The sequence below is a fragment of the Centrocercus urophasianus genome, unplaced genomic scaffold (genome assembly GCF_019232065.1).
Source record: "Centrocercus urophasianus isolate 14NV4802_14NV808 unplaced genomic scaffold, USGS_Curo_1.0 seq_1209, whole genome shotgun sequence".
Lineage (NCBI taxonomy): Eukaryota > Metazoa > Chordata > Aves > Galliformes > Phasianidae > Centrocercus > Centrocercus urophasianus.
This window is the reverse complement of record NW_024884375.1, coordinates 14,115-24,446: the sequence shown is the minus strand read 5'-3', so window position 1 is coordinate 24,446 and position 10,332 is coordinate 14,115. Positions and strand designations below refer to the sequence as shown.

General features: G+C 40.4%; 1 protein-coding gene across 1 annotated transcript; it reads right to left on the bottom strand.

The window, feature by feature from the left end:
* Positions 1–1,156: 1,156 nt before the first annotated feature.
* LOC122156438 (mesoderm induction early response protein 3-like) lies at positions 1,157–10,095 on the bottom strand. Its single transcript, XM_042811160.1, has 4 exons — positions 10,078–10,095; positions 4,403–4,530; positions 4,074–4,219; positions 1,157–3,993 (listed from the first exon to the last, which is right to left on the bottom strand). Exons 1-4 carry the CDS (start codon positions 10,093–10,095, stop codon positions 3,536–3,538), a joined length of 750 nt encoding a protein of 249 aa, XP_042667094.1. The 3' UTR covers positions 1,157–3,535.
* Positions 10,096–10,332: the final 237 nt, after the last annotated feature.

Below are 10,332 nucleotides of genomic sequence, written 5' to 3'. Positions count from 1 at the left end.
GAGTACAGGGGAACAATCACCTCTCTGCTCCTGCTGGCAACGCTGTTTCTGATGCAAGCCAGGATGCCATTGGCCTTCTTGGCCACCTGGGCACACTGTCGGCTCATGTTCAGCCGAGCATCAATCAATACCCCCAGGTCCATTTCCTCTATGCAGTCCTCCAGCCACACCGCCCCAAGCCTGTAGCGTCGCCTGGGGTTGTTGTAGCCGAAGTGCAGGACCCGGCATTTGGCCTTGTTGAAACTCATCCCATTGGCTTCAGCCCAGCTCTCCAGCCTGTCCAGATCCCTCTGTAGGGCCTCGCTACCCCCAGGCAGATCCACACTCCCAGCCAATTTGGTGTCATCTGCAAATTTACTGAGGGTGCACTCGATGCCCTCATCAAGGTCATCAATAAAGATATTGAAGAGGACAGGCCCCAGCACCGACCCCTGGGGAACACCACTCGCGACCGGTCGCCAGCTGGATTTGACTCCATTCACCACCACTCTGTGCCTGGCCCTTCAGCCAGCTCCTTACCCAGCCAAGAGTGTACCCATCCAAGCCTCGGGCTGCCAGCTTCTGCAGGAGAATGCTGTGGGAGACAGTGTCAAAGGCTTTGCTGAAGTCTAGGTAGACCACATCAACAGCCTTTCCCTCATCCACCAGATGGGTCACTAGATCATAGAAGGAGATCAAGTTGGTCAAACAGGACCTGCCCTTCACGAACCCATGCTGGCTAGGCCTGCCACAAAGGCAGTGGCTCTTTCCTACCAAGCAGCCTGGCATGGCCCTGGGCGGGCTCCCATCATTCAGCAACAACCAAGACATCAGTGTGCTATTAACACTGTCTCAACTGAAACCAAGACATCAAGCATGCACATAAGTGTTACTATACATAGAACTAGTCAGTAAACAGTGAGATAGATAACTATAAAGACATGAAAAGATACCTATAAACTATATATAACTATAAAGATATGCCACATTTACAAGATCTTGCAAATTATTGCCTTGCTTTCCACAAGGAATTAAAAGTAAACAATACCAGCTAGCTAGCCAACCAACAGGATCATCATTTAAAACCTATTTGACAAGCCAGAACTCTTTTTTCTCTTATATGATTTCCTGAGTTTTAGTCAAAAGTCTTTATTAAATAACTAAAGCGTTCATTCAAACTTGCTGACAACCCAAACCTTAGACAAGTCTGTCTACATTAAAATCCCAGCACAGCATAGGTGAACTTAATATATTACTACATCAGCTAATGAGAATGGACATATTCAGGTAAGCACAAGTGGTCTAAGCCATCTTTGTATGATGATTTTTTTTTTTTTTTTTTTTTTTTTTTTTTTAACCATACCAGCCACTCAGTGTAAGTTCACAGTGAATTTTGAACATATAACAATGAAGGATTATGGCCAGTATTTCTTACAAAGTTACATAAAAAGTGTTGATACATAAACAAAAGAAACCAGGTACAAAGTTCAGCACAAAACAGCAATGAGAAGCTGACATCTTGACTAATAACATCAGACTACAACAGAGGGCCAAGGCTACCCATTATTTACTGTGTCAATATTAGAATTACTTATTTCAGATGCATAAGCTAAGAACTGACGATAAAATTATCTCTACGTTTGTGCACTGTGCAAAACTAATTCAGTTTTAATATGGTAAAGCACTACTGCATAAACACTTAAAATCTTCATTACAATCTGTAAAGAAAATCTATATTCTCCATCTAAAACTCAATGTCAATGCAGTTCATAGTATGCATAATAAATATCCTCTTCCCTTTTAATATTGAGTCACTACTTCCTAATTACTCAACGAGACCTTGAAGTAATTATACAAATACTAGCGAAGCAAATTTAATCACTTGAATAATAAAAACAAATTAGTGGCAATTAAACATAACACAAGCAGTGGAAAAAAAAAAAAAAGAAAAAAAAACATTATGAAGAAAAAGCAGTTAATTTTACTGAAGTAAGGTTCAGATTATCAGTTAATTAACTTTTAAGTTGTACGCTACAACACATTACAAGCCAATACCATGTCCAGTTCAACTCTCCCACAAGACTTAGAACAAGCATTTGCAGGATAGCTAACTTGCACTCAGTGTTCAAAATAAAAGTTTACTAAGATAGTTAGCTTCTAAGAAGTGTTTCTATTTGACCTTTTCCTATTTCACCAAGGTAGCAAAGTGCTGTTTTTCAGCCAATGACTTTGCCAAAACAAATAAACACAATCCACACTGAGTAGAAGGTTTTAAATACATACTACAAGGTTCCACTATTTTGATATAAACTAGGTACACTTCCAAAACCACGATGCTTTCAACTGTAGCGCTCCTAAGAATTTAAGATGTCTTCCAAATCATAGACTATTCAGTGGTAAGTCCTTAACTGTGCAGACTGTAGCTTTACGCATCAGCCATCTTTGGAAAATTACATTACACAATTATATTACTCTTTAAAGCTGTAGACAAAACCCAGAAAAATACAACACCCTAAAATGACTCAGCTTAAGCCAACATTCTGCTCATAAAGAAGCAAAAACGCTTCTGACAAGTTCTTGGCAATACCAGGCAAAGTATTCACAAGTAGACCAATAACAACATACAAAAGCAATACCAGAACTCACCCAACAGGAAAGAGAAACCCCTAACCATACAACATCCCTTCATAAAAAACAACTTAAGCCTAAGCGGTGCTGGCCCTTATATAAGCCAAGAGTGGCTCCATCCTAGGTCCACCCTTTCTGGTCACATGGGGAGCACGGGTGCAAACAATTTGCCTGTGCTCCCTAGGTCACCAGGTGCTCAATCACCAGTTCAAGCCCTGACCTAACAGTTCCCCTACAGTCAGTAAGTTTTAAGTATGCAGACACCTCTAGTAGTATCATTGCTTGTATAAGGTAGCGATGGCCTATAATTTTGTAACAGCATCCAAACATACATCTTTGTACTTTACTGGTGTTAAGTCCCTTGTGCTAGCTTCCACCAAGATGAAGTTGCTGTTTTGTAAATTGAAGTGCTCTAGTTCAGTATCACATGAGAGAAGGTTTCATTTAAAAATCATCCTTGTGTGTTTGTGCAGCTTAAATTAAAGAAAGCAATCCCTCCCTTTATAAGAAAAAAATGCTACGTTGTGCAGGGGTCAGGATTAGTACCTGTAAACACTGTTATTCCACTGCATTAATCACAGCAAAAGTAACTTATACTAAAAAGCCACTTCAACCAGTTCAGAACTTCTGTGCTGTTTTTGAAATGGTGGCTTCTGTCCACAGGCTTTAAAAAAAAATTGGAACAGAGCTTCAAACTGTACCACAGAATTGTTTTAGTCTCAAACTCTGTCAAATGTTGTATGACATTTCCTCATTTATGGACTGAAAAAAGAAATTACTCTTGATAAATCAAGATATAGCTCTATACATACAAAGACATCACTGATGTCATAAAGTTCATATTTCCAGTGAAAGACTAAGCAAACCTGATAGCTCTCATCAAGTTTACTACTACAGCATAAAGTACCCACTGTTTCATTTTCAACAGTCATTCTGAGTGAAGGGCAGTATGTTGATGTAGAGCGTGGGTGTTGATAAAACCATTTGTGTCATTTGTAGATAGACTGCTGAAGTCAGCCACTGAAACAGCCATTTTGGCAGTTGTAATATGATGTGTGTGGTTCTCAAAGTCCACACCAAGGTTATTTACAGAGACATCATTCATGAAAGATTCTGGGACAGCAATTCCCATTTTCAGTCTCTTTGCAGATCTTTCCGTCTCCTCACTGCACATATTCATTGAGTTTAGCTCTGAATGATAAAAGCCAGTCTCAAATAAATTAAAACAATCACTTTCACCACTGCTAGGCAAGTTGAGCAATTCTTCTGTTCCAACAGGCACATGATTAACTGCTGCTTGGGATAAACTGTCCATAGGTGAAAAGGCATCATCCAGGCAGTTCACATCTGAAGTGTGGCAGACTGCATTTACACTATTTGTCAATGCTGTAAAAAACAGATGAACACAAAAATAAATGAAATAGTTTATGTAGTCACAACAGAAAGATATTTTCCCCTTGATTTACCTGTCAACTCATTGGCAGTGATAGAGTTCGGAATGCTTAGCTGTTGATCAGGAATGGTTTCTGTTCGATTATTAGATGTCAAGGCTGAAGAATGCACTGCTCCACCAAGGGCTTCTGCTTCATCTACCAAATGATCCATGTAATCCCTAAAAGAATATTACACTCATAATGGATTATTTAATATTAAACCAAGGCCTAAAATGATTTAATTTCAGTTGTCATAGCCACTGCAGCATTACACTGCAATTATATGAGGGAAAAATAAATAAATAAAAATCTTCCACATTTAGGATTTGCACGAGAAAACATTCTGAGAACATTTTACTTACGTAACTCCTGGATGATGGTTATATCTCTTTTTTCCAAATCTTGTTTGCTGAGCAAAGTAATCATAACGTTCTGACTTTTTCCACATGTAATAGAAAGCCACACACTCAGCAACTGTTCTGGTTTTCACCTAAAAAAAGACAAGAAGAATTGACAAATTAGTATAAAGGGTCATGTTTTGGCATCTCCTCAATTCCTATATCTCTGGAATATTGTTACCTCCGCTATTCTAGTAACCTGGAACAAACTAATTAAATGAAGAGATTTTAAAGAACTCTACAGTTTCAAATAACTGTTACACGTGTTCCACACTGCTGTGCTGATTTTTATTTTATTTTAAATAAATTGAAATTATATTTATCTGAAACATTTTAGTTCATAATATAAACAACATTTTTTTTTTAACTGTAAAACAGACTCTTAGAATGAAAAAAGCTCAACAGATCATGACCTATGAGAAGTGAAGCAGAAAAGACTTGAGGCACTTTTAATCCTTTTGGAAAAGTCAGAAACTGCTGAGACTTTTACAACATATACACAACAGTAAGTGTTTAAACAAAAGAATAAAATTGTCATCTTCAAGGCATTTAGGACTCAAACAACTCCTTCTGATCTATGTTAACTGTTAATCTTTTTCCTCCAAACAGCCATTATGACGCAAAGTCAGATTCTTAAAGAAAACGTTATTTCTACCTATATTCTTATAAAATGCATCAATTTTTAGATGCAGAAACATTTCATATCATCAGCCCACAGTTCCTCTCTCCCCCTTACTCCCTTGCCCCCCCAAAGTGCCCCTAAACAACAGATACAAAGCTCTGGGGGGTGGAAAAAATAGAGGACAGGGTAATGGTTCAGACCCAGAAACAGACAACCACATTATCAGTCCAATTAATGACCAAAGTCAGAACCAGTGCCATTGAAAAAAGGTGAACAGCATTAATCAGAGACTCCTCACTAAGAGACACTAAGGCACTCATTTACCACACGGATAATCTCTCTGAAGAGATGTATGGGGCTGCTGAATCACGGCCTGAACCTCTGATTAATCACCAGGGGAGCAATAAAACAGCCACAGGAGCACAAGTGAAGGCAATTCACCTGTACTGCAGGAAGGGGGGGGGGGAAGTCTGGCTCTACCTCTCCTTAGACCCATTTAAGAGCTGACTAGCAGTGGGGAAAGATCTCTTGTGGAGATCTGCTCTGCTGGGGTTTACCAGGTGAGCCCAGGATAGGGTGAGTGTTCTTTCTTATTCTTGTATAATAATTGCATCAGCCAAACTCAGGGATATACTATATCATCTGTATATTCATTGGTTGTACAATTGGTGAGCCAGGCAGATCAAATATACTTCATGTTATGGCTTTTTTTGTGGAATTTCTATAAATGTGTCAGAGGGAGAATATCATTCTCCTAGATAAAATAACCTCTGGACAGATCCCAAGGTTTCTGGGATCTCCTTATCACCAATTGGTGGCCATAGTTGAGAAATGGGGTCTCCTGTATACTATGGGCATTATTTCCCTATTCTGCGTGGTAGTACACTTTCAAGGATTAGACAGAGGCATCCTAATTACAAAAGAAAGGCAGTTAGCTGCATCCACAGTGGCATAGCCACTGTTAAATGTCTTAAATCAAGCTGAGATAAGATTGGACACCTTAGTAAGTGAAAATCAGCTATTAAAAGTACCTATTGAGCTGGAACAGGTTCTCAATGTATTAACAGGGAAGAAAAAAAAAAAATTTTACAGTCCCTAGGTCAGGTCTATAGTATGTCAATAGATAATGACCATACCTCTGAAGTAATGGACCTGGTTAAATAAGAAAACAAAAACTCTAAGTCAGATTTAGAGGTTATATTTATGGTGGATTCCTTGGAACTCCATCCTATTATAACTCAAAAGACAAAAAAAGTACAAAATAGACCAGCAGGGGTGCCCTTTGACCAATGGCTCCCTACTGAAATACATTTACATGTAACAGCTAGGCCATATGCACCAACAGAATTAATGGATATGGTGCAGTGATTTTGGCAGAGGCTAAGAGAGAGTGTACCTGCATGGTTACTTAGATTATAGGATTGAGGGGCAGAAAGTGTCATGGTTAATGGGGCAGAAATATCAAAGCTGGCCACCATAATGGTACACCCTGATGTCAGGTGGAGGCTGTAGGCTGCTGTCCAGTATAGCAATGAGAACCATTCAATAATAGACTGGCTAATGGCAACATGCTGCATGGTTTGGCTGAACAAATGAGATATTCCATTAAACACAGGATTATGGTCCTCTATGGAGGACCTTCAAAATTATATCACTTCTCTCATGCCTAATTCACAAATATATGAGGACTTGTTTGATAGCGTAGATATGGTTAAGTTTTTGGCAGGTGTGCGAGATTCAATCTTACAGTAGGCCCCTTCTTACCTAAATGGGACCTTAGTTTCTATATTAAAACCTCTGGTGGTTTCGGAGGCTGTGAGTCAACAGGTTGCCCAGTTAGTAGTTGATCTGGGGGAGGCAGTCTGCGCACTGGGCACAATCTCTGTGTAGTAGAAGCAGAGGTGCTTCCAGTACTTAAAACCAAGAGGCCACCTGTGCAGAAATCTCAGTCGGGGCCTGTAAGGGTCTCACAAAAACAAATGCTTAATGATTTAATTTGGGCTGGGGTCTGTGGGAATGAAATGTTGTTTTTGCATTAGAATTGTATAATATTATTTTATATTATATGATCTCCGCTGTCATAGTTCTTTTTGGGAGCCCTTCTACTGAACTTGGGGAAGATCTCTGATAAGTTTACATCACGTATCCTCTAGACGTTCCTTCCCAGGAACGCACACTCTGTATGTAGGTGTATATATGTATATTTTGTCATACACACTGCAAGAATATCCTGTATGAGAGAAAACCAGAGAAGAAGTCATGGCATGCCCGAGGAAGTGCCTGAAGAGACACTGGGAAGGCCTGACATCATCCCCCAAGTGCTCTTTGTTTAATGATGACTTCAAAGAAAATCACCATATCAAAGGACAAGGAGAGCACTGAGACATCTTGGAAACATCAGGATGACTACTGACTGGGGAAATGCAGTTGCTGCTACAAATAGTGGAATTGTGGAAAAACAAACAAAAAGAAATGGCGAAAAGGTTAAGGAAAACAGTGAGTTTGGGATATTAGACTTGAGCCGGCATGAGAACACATCCCCACCCCCCCACACGCCACAGCTTCTAAGAACTTGGAGTGGGAGAAACAGCGGAAGGCTCCTGCCCCCAGCTCTAACTGTGAAGGGTGTATTACTTGTGAACGGGGATGGTACGGGACATTGGAAGTGCGAATAGCTGTCATCTGCAGAGAGCTGGGAAACCCGATAAACCAGTGTGAGCACTGGAAGCCTGGGGAGAGGAGGGGGTGAAACTGAAATGCTGGGCTATCCTTACCACAGAGCCTTTGGCTCTCCTTAATACCAGAACAAAACCTAGAACCAAAGAGGGTTAAGTCCTTTCAAAATACTGTACAAAAGGTCTTATGTTGTACAAACAGGGATCTCTACCCAAGTAGGGAGCGAAATACTAACTGAGCATGTGATAAGTCTACAGGAATAGCTTTGAGGAAAAGAGAAACTGGTTCTAGGAACTAGTGCTGCTAACATCCCACACAACAGTAAAAACATTGTGGATACGTAATACTAGAGTTAAAAAGGTCCCTCGAATACAATGAGAACTGAAGTCAGCTGGACCCTTAAAACTCTGAATCCAAAGACAGAAATGTGGGCTCTTGTAATTGTTAGAAATGTTGATTTGATGAGTGCAGCATTTGTTGTAAGTACTTATGTATCTCTTGTGACAAACACCATTGCATATCAGTATTGTTTGGTATGTGGGCAAGCTAAGGATTTAAACTTTTCTTGTTGTCCCTGATGCATTTAAGGTGAGAAATCAAACTGTTGCAGGGTTTGTGTCACTGTCCTGGTGGGTGATGATCAACAAGAATGTAGATTGGATTAACTACATCTGTTACAATTAACGGAGATTTACAAATGTCATGGTTCTATGTTTTTGGTTTTGTTTTTTTTTTGTTTTTGGGTTTCAGTATTCCACATCAAAACATCATGTAGTGTATGGGGCATTAAATTGTCACTGCCCCAATCCCAGCTACCTATCCCTGTACATTACAGCAGTCACGGGATCTGGCCCTTCCGGGTGGGGGGTGCTCCCTCTTGCTGCCTTGCAGTGGGTGCTGGAGGGTGCTTTCCTAGCCGTTCCAAGCTTTTCAGGTTTGAATCGGACCCGGGAACTCTCTCTCTCATCTTGTCTGATTCATTAATCTCAATTTCAATTAAATTGTATATATTGTGTTATCTTGTATTCCAATATTATAGTAAAATAAGTTTTTCTCCATAGATTGTTGCCGCTGCTCTTTTCCTCCCTTCCTTCCTTCCCATTTTTGTGGGACTGGGGTGGGGGGGGAGGGCAGAGGCCTGTCGCCCCTGTCATGGACATAGATTGATCTGGTCAACTCTGTGACAACAAATTACGCGAAGAGTGTAATAAAGGGAATTGCAGGACAGTTAGATGCCACAAGTAGGGTGGCCTGAGTAAATAGGATCTCCTAAGATATGATACAAGAGTGTATATGTAACACTGGGTACCCGTTGTTGCACCTTCATCCCAATAACACAGCTCTGGATGACATAATAACGAAGGCATTGCAAGGGCTTGGTACCACCCTTGTCAATGAAGTGGCAGAAAAAAAATCAGGAATAGTTACTTATGTCACTGGATGGTTGGAGTCCTGGTTTGGTGAATGGAAAGGGGTGACTGTATCCACATTTACTTTTTTGATAGTAGCAGCAGGACCTTGATGGCCACTGGTTGCTGTGTTAACCCCTTTGTGAGGGGACTAGTAGAGTGATTGATAGAGAGAGCACTATCGAAGCAAACACTAAGGGAGCCATTACATTTGGATAAAATTATGATATTAGAGGAGATGGGAGATAAAGAAAGTGAAGATGAGGGAGATGTCTATAAAAGTGAACCTTAAAAAAAAAAAAAAAAGGAATTGCAGGTATCAACAATGTATAAAAAAAAAAAAAAAGGGGGGAATTTTGGGAATCAAATGTTGTTTCTGCATTATAATTGTATAATATTATTTTTATTTTATGATCTCCGCTATCATAGTTCTTTTTGGGAGTCCCTCTACTTAACTTGGGGAAGATCTCTGATAAGTTTACATCACTTATCGTATAGACGAACCTTCCCAGGAACGCATACTCTGTATATAGGTGTATAGATGTATATTTTGCCACATACACTGCAAGAATATCCTGCACGAGAGCAAACCAGAGAACAAGTCATGGCATGCCCGAGGAAGTGCCTGAAGAGACATTGGGAAGGCCTGACATCATCCCCCAGTGCTCTTTGTTTAACGATGATGACTTTAAAGAAAATCACCATATCAGTAGGACAAGGAGAGCATGGAGAAGACATCTTGGAAACAACAGGATGACTACTGACTGGCACCAGATAACAAATAAATTAACAAGTAAATAGCAAATGTCAACCTTCTGATAAGGTTGTGAACCTGGAGTACCCAGCCATTGGGGAAACAGGGGAGGGGGGAGGTAAGGGGGAGAAAACAGGGTATAAAGGCTGTCATGTTGTGTCCATAGGCGCGCTCCTACTTGTGGGACGCCCGCCATTGCAATCGCGAATAAATTCTGCTTTTATCAGAGATACCGTCCTGACAAAATTACTTGGATATTTCCAACAATTTGGGGGCTCGTCTGGGATTATTATCATTTCTTTAGGAGTTACCCTACTGCCCTGGACAGGGTAGGTGCACCCCACTGATTTCAGCGGTGCTGTCTGGGTGCTGAGGTGACTCCTTGGTATGGCCGATAAAAAAACAAGACTGTTACAAAAAGGATGGGCTGTAT

Excerpts from the sequence above, each read along its gene's own strand:
- LOC122156438 (XM_042811160.1), bottom strand. Across the intron at positions 4,220-4,402 it reads AACCATCATCCAGGAGTTAC|GGATTACATGGATCATTTGG; the intron begins GTAAGTAAAATG and ends ATATTCTTTTAG. Across the intron at positions 3,994-4,073 it reads CACTGCCAATGAGTTGACAG|CATTGACAAATAGTGTAAAT; the intron begins GTAAATCAAGGG and ends TGTTTTTTACAG.